Source organism: Tenrec ecaudatus, chromosome 4, assembly GCF_050624435.1.
Source record: "Tenrec ecaudatus isolate mTenEca1 chromosome 4, mTenEca1.hap1, whole genome shotgun sequence".
NCBI classification, from domain to species: Eukaryota; Metazoa; Chordata; class Mammalia; order Afrosoricida; family Tenrecidae; genus Tenrec; species Tenrec ecaudatus.
The window spans coordinates 23,942,493-23,958,461 of NC_134533.1; the positions used below are offsets into that span (position 1 = coordinate 23,942,493).

Consider the following 15,969-nt stretch of genomic DNA (forward strand, 5'->3'; position numbering starts at 1 on the left):
TCTTAAACTATCATCAGTTTGTAAGCCCAAATTTTTACATTGTATTTTATTTGCTTCCTAATGTTCTTTATTTTTATAAATTGTGGTTTGAGTGGAAGCTTACAGAGCAAGTTAGCTTGATATTCGACAATTTATACTTCTTTGTTTCAAAATCTTGGTTGCATTCTTCTCAATGTAACATCACTCTTTTCACTTTTCCCCCGGGATCCCCTTTTCATTTGTCCTGCTTTCCTGCACTTTCTTGCTTTCTGGGCTTGTTACTGGGTCCATGCCCATTTGATTGTTCTAAAGACTATGTTTCCTCCTGGTTGTCATTGCTCACTTTCAGGGTCTCTTTTTTGATTGAAAGGTGATCTCTTGGAGTGAATTCCGTTCCCAGTTTGAAGACTGCGTAAGGGCCATAGTGTTGGGGGTACCATAAGTTCCTGTCAAACCAGTAATTCTGGCCTGGTTTGTAGGTTTGAGCTTTGCTCCATATCTTCTCCCACCATGTCCAGAACTTTCTATTGTGATCTTAATCAGATGGGTTAGTAGCGGTAGTCAGGCACCATCTGGTTCTTCTGGTCTTAGGCTAATAGAGACTGATTTTCATGTGGTCCATTAGTCCTTTGTACTATTTCCTTAAGTATTTGATTTCTTCACTCCTCTTTGCTCCAGATGCCAATAATTTGCATCTTTGATAGCTGCTTGCAAACATTTAAGATCTTGTATGATAAAAATTTCTCTTTTTTTCTAGCCTATTATGATATGGTAGGCATTGTAGTTTTTTGTTGTTATTGTTTTAACTGGTAAATGATATGTTCACTTTATCATCTTAGAGTCTAGTGAATTGATTTGCTTATCAGATATGTGCAAGTATCGGTAGTTCTGTTCTGCCTTGGTAGTAATGGAGTTCTGAATAAGACATATTATACTATAGTCTTCTACCTTTAAGCTGGAAGGTTGTCATCTGGAATACAATAAATTGCTTTAGTATCCCAGTCAGCTCAAAAATAAAATTCAGGATAGGAAAAGAACAGATTAGGTGCATCTTCTTATCTATTCCTTTTAGATACTGATTAGTCCCATCTCTGTTGGTTCATTACCTGTCCTAAAGCACCTCTGGAACTAGGTAGTTTCCTAGGGCCCCAAGGAATCTTGAGGCCAAACTGTTCAATCTCAGGTTCCAGGACCTTCTAAAACCTTGTTAGTGATAGCCTCTGGAGACAGAGATTTTGGGACCCTTAAGACAGGCTTCTTCTTTTTTTTACCCTTTAATATCCTACCATTTATTTGTCAGTTTGTCATGTTGTGCTGGCTTGAATGTTGCTGTGATGCTGGAGGTTATGACACAGGTGTATCAAATACCAGCAAGGTCACCAATAGTGAACAGGTTTCAGGAAGCTTCCAGACTAAGATTAAGAAGGATGTAGTGATAAGAGCTCGGACACACAGAATCCAAGTCAGGAACAGAAATGGGAGTGGCGATGCCAGATGCAAGGAAGGTGGAGGGAAGAGGAGAGGAAGGGAGAATTATACTCCCCCCCCTCCCCGCCCCCCGCCACACCCAGGGGGATGAACAAGGGAAACTTGGTGAAGGGAGATATCTAGTGGTGTAAGATATGTAAACACTAATTTATCAAGGGGTCATGAGGGTGGAAGAGGGGGGAAGGGAGGGAAAGAAAAGGAGCTGATACCAAGGGCTCAATTAGAAAGTAAATGTTTAGAAAATAATGATGACAACATGTGGACAAATATGCTTCATACAAGTGATGTATGAAATACTGTAAGGGCCCCCAGTTTTAAAAAATTTAATTAACCAAAGAGGGATGTGATGATCTACTTCGAAAATATTGACTACTGAAAACATTCAGAATAGCAGTGGAACACTGTCTGATTCTTATAATTGTCTGATAAAAAATGGATGACATTGCAAACAATGGAAATTCCACAACAATTTATTATGTTCATGTAGAGCATGTGTATAGACCAAGAGGCAGTCATGCGAACAAAGCAAAGGAATGTTGTATGGTTTGAAATCAGCAAAGATGTGTGTCAGGGTTGTAACTTTTCACCACACTTAACTCAGCCTGTATGCTGAGCAAGTAATTCAAGAACCTGAAGTATCTGAAGAAGAAGGTGGCAACCGGATTAGAAGAAGGCACATTAACAACCTGTGATATCCAGATGACATCACCTTGCTTGCTGAAAGTAAAGAGGACTTGATGATCATCACAGACTACGGTCTTCAGTATAGATTACACCTCAATATCAAAAAAACGAAAATCCTCGCCCCCGAACCAATAAACAGCATGATAAATGGAGAAAAGGTTGAAGTTGTCAAACATACTATTTTACTTGGATCCATGGAATCAGCCAGTAGGAGAGCAGCATTTAGAAACTCAAACAACGTACTGTATAGGGCAAACTTGCCACACATCTCTCTAAAGCGTTCCAAAGCAAACATATCTCTCTGAAGACTAAGGTGCACCTGACCCAAGCCATAGGTTTTTTTCATTCACTTCATGTAAGTGTGAAAGCTGGCGATAAATAGGGAAGTCCAAAGAAGAATTGATGCCTTCAATTAGTGTTGGTGAAGAATATTACTGTATATAATCGAGTATAAGCCGACCTGAATATCAGCTGAGGCATCTAATTAACCCACAAAAACTGCATTAAATGTGTGCTGAAAAACTCGGCTTACACATGAGTGTATATGGTACATGTACCGTGGGCTGTCAGAAGAATGAACAATTCTGTCTAAGAGAAAATTACAGTCAGAATGTTGCTTACAAGCAAGGATGGCAAGCCTTCATCTCATATAGTTCACAGATATTATAAAGAGGGACCTGACCCTGGAGAAGGACACCATGCTTAGTAAAGTAGAGAATCAATAAAAAAGGAAGACCCACAATGAGATGGACTTGACACAGCGGTGCCAGCCATGGGCCCAAACATATCAATGTTGGTGAGAATAAGGGTGCAGAACCAGGTGATATTTTTTTCTGTTGTGCAGTGCATTGCTGCGAATTGTAACCATCGCACCACCACCACCTAACTACAATGTTTAAGGTCAAAGTTAGACATAATTTTGTTAAGCTTGTTTTGTTATTTTACATTTGGACTGGTTCCATATAATTTCCTCTCCCCTCCCCCCCAATCTTTTAAATCTAGGTCAGGATAAAGAAACAAAGAAGTCAGTGAAACTATAGTTATATAAAAGACAATAAGACCCAAATTACACCTGTTAAGTCCATCCTAAGTCATAGTGACTTTAGAGGACACGACAAAACTACCACAAAGGGTTTCCAAGGCCCTCATGCTTGACAGTGCCACTACTTTCTCCTGAGGACTGGCTGGTGGGTTTGGACCCTTTGCATCGCAGCTAGGTGTTTTAACCACTACACCACCGGGCTCCTTCTAAATGGGGATAGTGGTTGCTAGGTACCATCAAGTCAGTTCCAATTATAGTGACCCCACGTACAACAGAACGAAACACCACCTGACCCTGGGCCGTCCTCACACTTGTTCTTGTTTGAGTCCATTGTTGTGGCCACCATGTCGATCATCTTGCCGAAGGTTCTTCCTCTCTGTAAATTAAAAAAAATCATTTTCTAAAGAAAATAATTTTTAATCTGATTTTTAATCTGTTAGCGTGTATCAACAGCTGTTAGAGAAAAATTTTACTGCATGCTTACATCAGATAAAAATCTACTGGGGCCTGCTATTCATATAGATGTTAGTATTCTTTCCTAACTAAATTTCTCTTCCTCTAGAATTAGTTGCTCAGAAATGATAGCAATGCCATCAGAGAGCTGAAATTGAACCATTGGAGACTTGAAAATCTAATATGCAGCAGATATGTAAGGTTAACTGTGTACTCTTTCTTTAAAAGAAGTCAGCCTGCCACTCTTTTCCCCATGGAAAACTGAAGCAAAGAGAGCTCAGTTGCCTGGGGAATTCAGTATGGTAGTTGCAAAGTCTGGGATGAAAAAATCCGCCTGCATCTGTCTAGTTGAGAGAATCTTCTTAGTTAAAGAACATTAGGAATTTCTTAAAGGTTGATTTCACTTAACTTCTAAGTACTTACAAAATGATTTGCATATGTTTTTAAGTTTATGTTATTTTAAGTAAGATTTAAAATATTATACAAGTGCTGGAGTGTTACAGATTTGAATTATTCCTAGCCTGCATATCTTGAAGATTGAATTTTCAATGGTATTATTATTTTGGGTCCTAGACAACAATATTCTTGGAATAATAGAATTGAAATATAGACATGGTTTCAAGTTTATTCTTTTTGGCTTCCCTTTGAAAAGAAAACAAACCTTGTTTATAGAATTATGGAAATATGTTTGACTGAATAAAAGCTAACGTGTATCCAAACAGATGTGTTTGATGATTTTCTCTCTAACTCTTCTAGTGAATTTGGTTCAAAAATCATCTTGCTTAAGCCAATTATCAAAGTGTTGCCAAAACTCTTTGAGTCTCGAGAGAAGGCAGTACGAGATGAAGCCAAACTGATCTCTGTGGAGATTTACCGGTGGATTAGGGATGCTCTGAGACCCCCATTACAAAATATAAATTCTGTCCAGGTGAGCCACCAAGTTGTGTTTGTCTTTGCATAAGGTTGGTATAAAGATAAGTTGTTGATATTCTACCTTTATAAATAATAATTTTTCATTTTTAACTTTAGAAGCAGGTTATTTTCTAAGCATAGCTAACTTTGTCTGATGTTACTTTCAGCTGTGAAGTTACCTACTGTTCATTCAGTGATTTCGGGATGCTGGGGCTACATGTGCAGCAGTATAAACGAGCTTGTTAGCTCGTTGTGATGCTATTGGGTGGCCTCATGTCTGTTGGCCAAAATGAACTCTGTCTTTTGTATTACTGTAGTTGGTTGTGGAGGCTCTTGTCTAATGCAGCTATCTCTGAATCATGAACTACGGAGGCTTACTGAAAGATAGGTTTTGCTCTCTCTCAGTGCTTTAGATATGTCTTTCTTCAGTGTACTAAATGTATGTTGGTTTGAATTTTTTTTTACAAAGTATGTAGTTTCAGTTGAACTGTTCACATATGTAAGACATTGAGTTTTTTAAAAGACATTGAGTTCACTAGCTTTAATTATAATGTCAAGTGTATTTCCTAATGACAGTGATATAGACATGTTTCAAAAATGGTTTATGACTTTTTTAGTTGAAAGAACTAGAAGAAGAATGGGTCAAGTTGCCAACAGGTGCTCCTAGACCCACTCGATTTCTGCGTTCCCAGCAAGAACTAGAAGCTAAACTGGAACAGCAGCAGTCTGCTGGTGGAGATGCTGAGGGAGGTCAGTCGAGTTCAAATATTGGTTTCTATAAAATTTAGCCAAAATGAACACTGACATAAAAGCCTATGTAGGACTGACAGTGAATAAAATTTAAGTTGAATATAGAATTCATAAGCCTAATTTCATTAGTGTGTGAGATATTTGGTTCGTAAAGCCATTCCATCTGTTTGAAGGATTGTTTGGTTTTTTTTTGGAAGGTGGTGATGATGGTGACGAAGTGCCGCAGATAGATGCTTATGAGCTCTTGGAAGCAGTAGAAATCCTTTCCAAACTACCCAAAGACTTTTATGACAAAATTGTAAGTAATGGCTGCACTTGGTTTCATTTTAAAGAATGAGTTGAGTGAAGCTTTTCTGACAGAGGTAGTGTGTGTGTTCTTCTTCTCTATTCCCATAGTACTTTGTAGGTTCTCTTTTAACATGTCTTACCCAAAAATAGAGCATCATTATTCTCCTTCTTCCTCATTGTTTTTCTGATTTTACCTGTAGATAGCTCTGAAGGTCATTCCCGGCCTTCCATCTCCATTGCCACTACTTGACACTTGAGGTTTTTTGACCTTGGCACTGTTGGCATTTTGCTTTTGTCAAAATGTAAAATTACTTGCTTTCAGGGTGCTGCCTGGTGCATTGTAGGATGTTTAGCAGTGTCTCTGGCCTCTGCCCAGTAGATATCAGTAATTCTGTCTGTGCTTCCTACCCTCTTTCCCAAAATCATGAGAATAAGAAATGTTTTAAGACATTGCCAGATATTCCCTGGGAGGCAAAATTATCCTTCAGTTGAGAAAGACACTCTTATCCCAACTTTTCCCATCATCACCATCATCACTTGTCCATAGTACGGCAGTAATCTGAGATTCCCTATCTCTACTCTTGTCTCCTGGCAACCATATTTCACAATATAATTAGAAGTATCTTTCTGGAAAAAAAATATGTCTTCCCATCTTATTACCTGATTAAAACTATTCAAAAGCTTTCATGGGCTTAATATGATGTCTGAAAATTAACTTGTAGCCTTTAAGGCCACCCGTGTTCAGCCCTCCCTGCCTTCCAGCCTCATCTTTAGTTACTGCCATTCGCTGTGCTCCAGCTGCCTCAGACTTCTCCCAATAACTAAGATGCTCTACTTCCTTAAAGCTCTGCATCTTAACACCCTGCGCTTCTCTTTCTGCTTTCCCCATTCACCTGGTGATACCTCTTTATCCTGTAGATCTCACCCAGAGTATCACTTTTTCAAGGGAGATCTTACCTGACTTCCTAACCAGGGTAACTGCTTTCTCTCTCTGACCAAAGCAGCTTGTATTTCTCCTTTTACAGTGGTCACAACCTGCCTAGTTATTTATTAGCCACCTCCCTGGTATCGGACTAACTTCTGATTAATAAACATTTGATAAATGGAATTGAACTATTAGCTTCTCCAAAACAGTGTGTTTGTCATCCTCTTTATGCCCTCAGGTGTTTCCGTCATGGGTGTTCAGATTGTCAAATGATCATCTGATCTCTGCCTAGGACAGCATTTTCTGCTTTAGAGCCATAAAGTGAAAGGATTTCTAGAAATTTGGAAAATAATAATCTCCAAGATTAGAACTGTTTTGGTTGTTGGTTATGTGATTTTTTCTGGACCTTTTTTATGTTGTCAGTGATGAAATTTCACCCCTATATTGTGCCTCTGTAAGATAAGTTAAAATGTTTCATACCAAGGTTTTCTGTTCACCTCCATACTAGAATTTAGGAGCCCGTCCTGGTGGTACAGTGGTTGTTACTCTGGAGCCACGATCTTTAAGTTCCTTAATTTGAAACCACCATCGCCTGTGGGAGAAAGTTGGGGCTTTCTACTCCTGTAACAGCTCACTGCCTCAGAAACTCCCAGGGGCAGTTCTACTCCGTTCTCCATGGGGCTGAGTCGTACTAGAAGTGACCACAACATGGAAAGGAATAAAACCTAGGGTACCTCATCCTGTTTGTTTAATGTACAAGTTAGGAACATGAAAATTTATAAAATAGCTTAAATATGAAATCCTACAAAATATATTCCACACGTGAAAATAAATTGTATACAGAACATTCTGATTGGATGCACAATTTAAAACTTTTGTTTTTAAACTAGCTTTAGAAAAAGTTTCTGGAAACAAATTATGTATCTTTGAATTAGTAGAGAATAAGAAATAGATTTTATTCAGTCATATTTTCTGTTCTATAAGTGACTCTTATTATATCTTTCAGGAAGCAAAAAAGTGGCAAGAGAGAAAAGAAGCTTTGGAGGCTGTAGAAATACTAGTAAAAAACCCCAAACTGGAAGCAGGCGATTATGCGGATTTAGTAAAAGCACTGAAGAAGGTGAGTGTGAGCAGTTGGAACGTGGGTGACACCAATCACAGACCACGTCTGGATTTTTCTTCATCACTCATCTTTTTAGCGCAAATTGTAATCTATTTCAGAAGCATTGTTAATGCTTTTAAAGCTAGCCACATTTTTGTTGACACCTAATCCACATATCCTGCCATTCAATAGTTCGATCATTCAATCCTATCAAGAAGAAATATACAATCATTACTACAGTTCATTTTTAACCTTTTTCAACTCGTGGTTATATGGCCTTGAAGATGAGTGTGTAATCACAGTCAGTTCTAGTGCTACGTTTCCCCTCCAGCCTTCATTGTTGACACCCCAAATCCCGTCACCCTCCCTAGCTTCCAGTGCCCACCCCTACATCCCCTGTAAACGCTGGCATCAGTTGTTTTTGTTTCTGTTTTGTTTTTTGTGATTGTTTGAAGTGACCTGGTTTGCCACACGACTCCAAGTCCATTTCCGTTTCCTTTTCCTCCTTTTTTCTTGAAGCCGCTCAGACCACTGTTTAGATTTGAGGGCTAAGGAATCTGGGGGTTTGGCATCACTTATTATCTCTGTGCATCCACTCCTATGTTTCACAAACTGGGAAACCCAACAGAAACAATAAAATACCAAATCGAAATAAAGTAGTACAGATGAAATAATAATAATAATATAAAGATTACAGTACAGACAGGAACTGCACCCCGTTCCATATAGTCCTATAATTCTAAAGGATTATCTGAACTACTGCTCCAAGCTGGTCTTCAGTTTTTCTGTGTGATCATTTAAGCATAAAGAATACTGTAACTTGACAGTGTCTGTAAGCTTCAAGGTAATGGGATCTTGCTGATTCAATTAGATAGGCCAGGTTTACAGTTCTGTAGGAAAGCTGTTTAAAATGAGTTGATTTAATGGAATAAATAAATATCAAACATGAAGAGTATTTTTATTGACCAGCAGATGGAACCACAATGGTTGTGCAGAGGCAGTGGTAATAAAATAGCCAAGTACTAAATAATAAAACATTTTAAGAAAAAACTGATTGGGTGTTTTGGTCTAACCAGGTTGAGTGCTACTGGTGAGTATATCTGTATTTAATAAGTTTATAGTATCTTGAGAGTATTAGTGAAATGCTGTGGGTTATAGAGTTTGAGGTCAAATCTGAAAACATCTTGACTACATCTACCAAGGTGAAAAGGGTCTTGTTTATAACTACCTCACGACTCAGAGGGTTAGGGTAGTTGTGATGGAGTTGGTTTGTGATTGTGTGCATATGAAAGTAATTCACATAGTGTGCCTTCAGTGTAGACCTGTTGTGTTACAACCTTTGATGAGTCACCAGGCTTCCATCTTGAAGCCCACCTACTCAGGCAAGAGCAATTGAAAGTGAACTGCCCTAGAAAAAAAAAAAGTTTTGTTGAGCTGGGCACTGGTGGGAAAAAAAACGGGAGAGAGTGAAGTGTTTTCTGAGAGGGGAAGTGAGATTCTAGCAGTCTGTAAAGAGAGCTTCCAATTCTGTTAGTTCTTCTAGCATGTAATTTTTTTAACAGAAGTCCTACTGCTCTTTCACTGAATTTTTAATGTGTGTGCATAAGGTGGAGCCCTTGTGGCCCCGTGGTTAAACTGCTTAACTGCTAATCACACGGGCAACAGTTTGAACCCACAACCTGCTCTGAAGGAAAAAGGTGTGGCAGTCTGCTTCTGTACAGATTTACAGCCTTGGAAACCAGAAACCCTATGGGACAATTCAGCTCTGTCCTCTTGGCTTACTGTGAAGTGGAATCAATCAACTAGGCAGCAGTGGGTTTGGTTGGCTTGGTGTGTAAAAGCACCCCCCACGCTCCACTCCCACACCATGATAATTAATTGCTGTTTTCTACCAGCATTTTCTTAGTGTAGTAGGTAGCCTAAGAAACACTGACCTGTGATTTCCAGTGGGACTGTGAAAACAAATGCCTTACTGCACACACACAGGAGAACGTCACGTGGCTGTGCCATCTGGGGCAGCAGGAGGGACTTGTCTGCCTCTGTACATGGCAGGTGGGACAATCCAAGGCTAGAAGAAAATGAAATTCCTTTTTGACTATGATATTTAGAACATCGAAAAGTCAGCCTTGGTTATTTAAGATCATGTGAGGCATGGCATCTTATTTTTTATAGTTGGTTTTTCACTCATCCACAAACAAACTTCATATTCATATACTGACTTAAGAGAATTGTGTCCCCAAGATGAAGAAATGCTGACATGGAAGAATGATTAAAGAATAATGATATTGAGTGATCCCCTTTCCTCCATCAATCTTTTCTCCCCATTGTCTGCATTAAGTATTCCTTTAAGTCTCCCAATTTTTTTCCTCCCTTAATTTACAAGTAGTAAAACTCTGCTATTTTGAAATTAGTTATGATTTTTCTAACATGATTTCTTAAATGACTTCTTTCTAGTTTTTACTTAGCATATTTTATGGACTGTCATGTTCTCATAGATTATCGTATTTTTCTTTAAAAGTGCCATTACCATCACCTTCCCAGCCCCCAAAATGTCTTCTCCAACTTTGCGAATTGGTTGTGGGTATTGGTTGATATGTGTATATTTTAATTTTTAGATTTAGATTTTTTATTTTGAGGCATTTTATTATACAACCTCCAGATTTCCTATGTGAAGATATCTTTCTGCTTTCTCTTTAATTATTTGTTTGTTTTCATCATGGTTTCCCAAGCACAAGAATTCATGATAGGTTTCATTGATTCCCCCCCACCTTTTCCTTCTGCAAAAAAAAAAGTTTGATTTTGTTTTGATTACTATGAGTTAGTGACTTACATACTAATTAAAGATAAAGGCTAATAATCACTTTGCATTTTAACAATGCTCCCTTAGATTAACGAGCGTGAAGGCACTTTAAATTATAGATAATTTCCCATTGTTAGATTAAATTGAGATTTTTATGAACTAAAGCTTGCTTTCCCTACCCTAGAACAGAAGTCGCTCAATGTTTCTTATTTCTGAAGTGGAGGTCCCCACAGACACTGTATTTCTGAAATCGAACACTTCTCTCCTTTTCTTACTCCTATTTTCCAATTTAAAACCACTTGTTTAGTTAAGCTGTAATATGAGACAATGAGTGGTGCTAAGCAGATGGTATACTGAGGTGCCTGGTTCATTACTCACTTGCTACAAGTCCATTCAACTCTTCCCTCTCGATGTAGAACAGGCTTGTAGCTTCTTCTTCATTGCTTTACATAAGGTCCAGTTCTCACTGGCAAGGGAGTGTGATCACCTAGGAATAGATGAATTTTTTTTATATTGGAGTCATAAGGAAAATCGCCTTTTGAACTACATCAAACTACTCATGCCCTTTTAAGAGATCTCAGAACCCCCAACACAATGATTTGCAAGAGAAAAAGACATACTCTTACCAAAATCCCATTCCATAGTCATCAAATTAGAATTTTAATTTGTTGTAATCATGCTTGGTATGTGTTTTTTAAGATGCCAAAAAAATTTTAGCATTTCAGTCATACCTGAGAGGTTTTTGTTAATGAAAATAAAATCAAAATATTAATACATACATCCGTGAGTAAAACAGAAATGGATGGAGAAATTTTTTCTCTACTGACTTAAAGAGTAATTGAAAATTTAACAAAAAAAATTGGTAGGCATCTTGTAAAGAAAATAAGCCTACTATATACCATGAGTGTAGAGGGAAAGCAAGCTTTAGTATAGAGAACAAACGCTTGAAAGTCACACGAGGCCTGGGTTTGCCTCTCTGTGGTGTCCTTTAGAAACAGCCGTTTTGGCAGTGCCAAAGCAAAGCCAAAATCCAGGTTGCTTAGAAAGCAAGTCTCCAACATCTCTGCCATGCTTAGAATCACCTCCTGCAATGTTGACAACCCAGAAATACCACTTTGCCAATTGGTATGGGCCTTGGTCGATAGGTGTTAATTTTACAATTCACACAGTAAGTGAGCAATTTGAAGTATGGTTTCATGTGTAATTTCATTGGTAGAGCTGTAAGATAGGCTAAGCATAAAGAACAGAAGCCCTCATCTTTGTAATGATCAAATGAAAATCTTTACTAGGAAAAGAATATGTACCATTAGCATACTTGTTTTCAGTATCCTTTTGAGAATGAACTTTCAGCCTCCCCTTTTTTCTTCTACCCCCTCCTTAATAGGTTGTTGGAAAGGACACCAATGTTATGTTGGTGGCTTTGGCAGCAAAATGTCTTACTGGCCTGGCTGTTGGGCTAAGGAAGAAATTTGGACAATATGCAGGACATGTAAGTAATACTTCGTAGATACAAATCAACAGATGGCAGGCTCGTTTGCTTTATGCTTTACAACAGCTCTTCAGCATAGAGCTTTTATAGATTGGGCAAATATTTTTCTCACTAAATGTCCTTAATAGTCAGCAGAACTCAATAAAGATGTCAAGTGTAACTAAATTCATTAGCTTTTTGGAAAAAGCTAATGGCCTAGAGTACTTAGTTGAATTCATTTATTTGCTTATATTCATTTCTCTATCCAACTTTGTGCTTACAACATTGTATATATAGTATTACAAATGAAATGAAAACTTACAGTAACCCAAGCAGTGAAAATGGTAAGAAGGGCAGCATAAATCAGAAGTGAGGAGGTAAATATACAAAATGTACATTAGGAGTTTTTTCTGTTTAAAAGAAAAATAACTTAGGTACTTGACATTGTATGCAGTTTTTTATACTGGTGATAATTTAGTGTATTCTAAGAATATCTGACTGGAGATACTTGTTGAATACATTAAGATAGCACTTGTTTGAAACAAATTGAGAACATTTTCTTTGACATCCTAAGTCTGGACCTAGTTAGCTAAGATAGTCCAGCATCTTGAAATCAACCTTACTGAACAGGGTGGGAGAACGTTGACTTAAGAGTCTCCTAATAGCCCCTAGTCACGTGTCATTTTATTTGAGTTATGTATTTGGAGCTTGCTTACTCATAGCATTAAAAATAACTTCAGAGAACTTAAAATAAAGGCTCAAAGATAAACAAGCGGCCATCTAGTTCAGAAGCAACAAAGCCCACATGGAAGAAGCACACCAGCCTGTGTGACCATGTGCTGTCGAAGGGATCAGGTGTCAGGCATCAAGGAACAAAAAAGCATATCATTGAAAGTGTGGGTGAGTGCAGAGTGGAGACTCAAAGCCCATTGGTAACCAACCAGATACCCCTTACTGAAGGGTTGTGGAGAGAAGATGAGCCAGTTAGGGTGCAGGGTAGCAATGATGAAACATAACTTTCCTCTAGTTCTTAAATGCTCCCCCCCCCCCACTATCATGATCCCAATTCTACCTTACAATCTGGGTAGACCAGAGGATGTACATAGGTACAGATAGCAACTGGAAACACAGGGAATCCAGGACAGATGACTCCTTCAGGACCAGTGGTGAGAGTGGTAATGCCTGGAGGGTGGAGAGAATGTGGGGTAGAAAGGGGGAACTGATTACAAGAATCTACGTATAGCCTCCTCCCTGGGGGATGGACAGCAGAGGAGAAGGTGGGGGAGACGTCGAACAGTGTAATATATGACTTAATAATTTATGAATGATGAAGGGTTCATGAGGTGGGGGGGTGGGGAGGGAGGGGGAAAATGAGCAGCAGATATTAAGGGCTTAAGTGGAAGGCAAATGTTTTGAGAATGATGATGGCAACAAATGTACATATATTCTTGACACAATGGATGTATGTATGGATTGTGATAAGAATTGTTCGAACCCCCAATAAAATGATTTTTTTAAAAAGATGCTACCAAATCATAGCTGGTTTATTACCAGGGGAATAAAAGCAAGGATCTATACAACCCTTAAGCAAATAAGTTAGAGCAAAGATTATAACCAATATTTTCCTAATGAGTAATAATGTTTATTATATAATGTGTGTGTATATGTAAGAGAGAGAATACAAGGGAGCCAATAGCTCTGGTGGCATAGTGCTTACACATTCAGTTGGTAACCACAAGGTCTGCAGTTAGAAACTACTGACCACTCTGCTGGAGAAAGACGGGACTTTCTACAGCCTAAGAAGTTCACAGGGACAGTTCTGCCCTGTCCAGTAGGGGCCCTAGGAGTTGGCATGGTGACTCACTGGCCATGAGGTTTTTAATTAGCTTATTAAACAACTTTTTATTGGTTTTGTGTTATTTTATACATCTTTATTAAGAATAGCATTTAAACTAGACACAATTTCTTTTTTTTTTTAAACACAATTTCTAAAATTAATTCTAGCCAGCTCTCTGGTGTGAGTCTGACTGTGGCTTGGTAGCATATTCTTATATCTCTAAAGAATGTCTGCAGTGTTTGATAATTTAAAGATGTGTACCTTTAAAAACTAATATTTAGCTTGTTAATGGTTCAATTTTATTTTCTTTGACTATTTATGAACTATCTTCTTGGAATTATTTTTATATTTTTATAAAAGTGAACCTGAGCTTTATCACCATTAAAATAGTTTGATCTTCAAGTTTATGACTTCTAGTGTTTATGACTCCTATTGTTCATAGACCAGAGGCAAGTTATTCATCCACAACAGGAGGTAGATACTGTGTAGTTTAAGGAAGGGTATAACTCAGGGTTGTATCTTTTTTTTTTTACATTTTATTAGGGGCTCATTCAACTCTTATCACAATCCATACATATACATACATCAATTGTATAAAGCACATCCGTACATTCTTTGCCCTAATCATTTTCAAAGCATTTACTCTCCACTTAAGCCCTTTGCATCAGGTCCTCTTTTTTGTTTGCCCTCCCTCCCCGCTCCCCCCCTCCCTCATGTGCCCTTGATAATTTATAGTTGGTTATTTTGTCATATCTTGCCCTATCCGGAGTCTCCCTTCCCCCCCTTCTCTGCCGTCCGTCCCCCAGGGAGGAGGTCACATGTGGATCCTTGTAATCGGTTCCCCCTTTCCAACCCACTCACCCTCTACTTTCCAGTATCGCCCCTGGTCCTGAAGGTGTCGTCCACCCTGGGTAGACTAGAGAAACATTCATGGAGACACTCATATGTGTATAAGAAAGAGGTTTATACCTCCCTGACACGATCGCTGAAGACAAAGCGGGTGCATAAGCAAATGTGGTGAAGAAAGCTGATAGTGCCTGGCTATCAAAAGATGTAGCATCTGGGGTTTAAAGGCTTGAAGTTAAGCAAGCGGCCATCTAGCAGGGAAGCCACTAAGCCCACATGAAAGAAGCACACCAGCCTATGTGATCATGAGGTGTCGAAGGGATCAAGTATCAGGTATTGAAATATCCAAAACAATTATATCGATGCGAACAAGGAGGCTTGGAGTGGAGACCCAAAACCCATCTGTAGACAATTGGACAACCCCTATAAAAGGGGCAAGCCTGCCAAGGTGCAGTATAGTACCAACGAAACACATCATTCCTCTTACTTCCTGAATGCTTCCTCCCCCTCCACACTACCATGGCCCAGTTCTACCTCACAAATTCGGCTAGACAGAGTACATATATTGATACAGATAAGAGCTCTTGACACTTGCCATCCTCAGGAACAGTAGTGGGAGTAGTGGTATCATGAGGTAGGGGGATGTGGGGGTGGAGGGAGCCCATAACCAAGGCTGGATATATAGGTTCCCTCCCCTGCCCCCCTCCCAAGATTAGAATAACAAAATTCTGAGTGAAGGGAAAAAATTATGTAAGAAACAAAATAACAATGTAGAATTGATCAAGGAATCATGAGGGTGGGAGGGGCTGGAGGTGGAAGGGGGGAAAAAGGAGCTGATAACAAGGGCTCAAGTAGAAAGAAAACGTTTTAGAAATCTTGATGGCAACATATGTACAATTGAATGAATGATAGATTGTTATAAGATTTGTAAATGCCCCCCAATAAAATGATTAGTTAAATATATAGAAAGAAGGAGGAATAGAAACAAACACCGGGAGGAAGTGTACAGTGAGGGGACTGCAGTGGATGAATTGAATCAGAATTTATATGAATTGTTGAGTATAAAACTGAGCTGCTCTGTAAACTTTACCGAATTCCAGTAATGCTGAGCTAAATCTAAAACTTGAGTATGCTGATATAAGTTTGCTCAGGAATTGCTGTAACTTCTGGTACTGGTTCTTTGCTTTTGGTCTAGTGAGGGCACAGGAAGCATCCCACCTGGTGAGGGAGAAGTGTGCACTATACCTATTCCCCCAGTCTAAGCCCACCTGGTCAAAAGTCATTCTGTCTATGGAGAGTTGTTGGAGACAGTTTGGGTGGCTAATACGAGGTACAGAGGCAGAAAGAAGGCTCAGAGCATTGCTACAGTGGGGCAGAATGGGAGCCCTTAATTAT

At 38.9% G+C, this 15,969-nt stretch overlaps 1 protein-coding gene across 5 annotated transcripts in view; it reads left to right on the plus strand.

Annotated features, from left to right (window-relative positions):
* Positions 1-15,969, plus strand: part of CKAP5 (cytoskeleton associated protein 5) — a 102,673-nt gene that overhangs the window by 39,904 nt on the left and 46,800 nt on the right. For all 5 annotated transcript variants that reach the window (XM_075545772.1, XM_075545776.1, XM_075545775.1 and 2 more), the window contains exons 5-9: positions 4,403-4,574; positions 5,176-5,308; positions 5,506-5,606; positions 7,528-7,641; positions 11,808-11,912. In XM_075545772.1, coding sequence (XP_075401887.1) covers positions 4,403-4,574; positions 5,176-5,308; positions 5,506-5,606; positions 7,528-7,641; positions 11,808-11,912 — 625 coding nt within the window. The remainder of the gene's footprint in view (positions 1-4,402; positions 4,575-5,175; positions 5,309-5,505; positions 5,607-7,527; positions 7,642-11,807; positions 11,913-15,969) is intronic.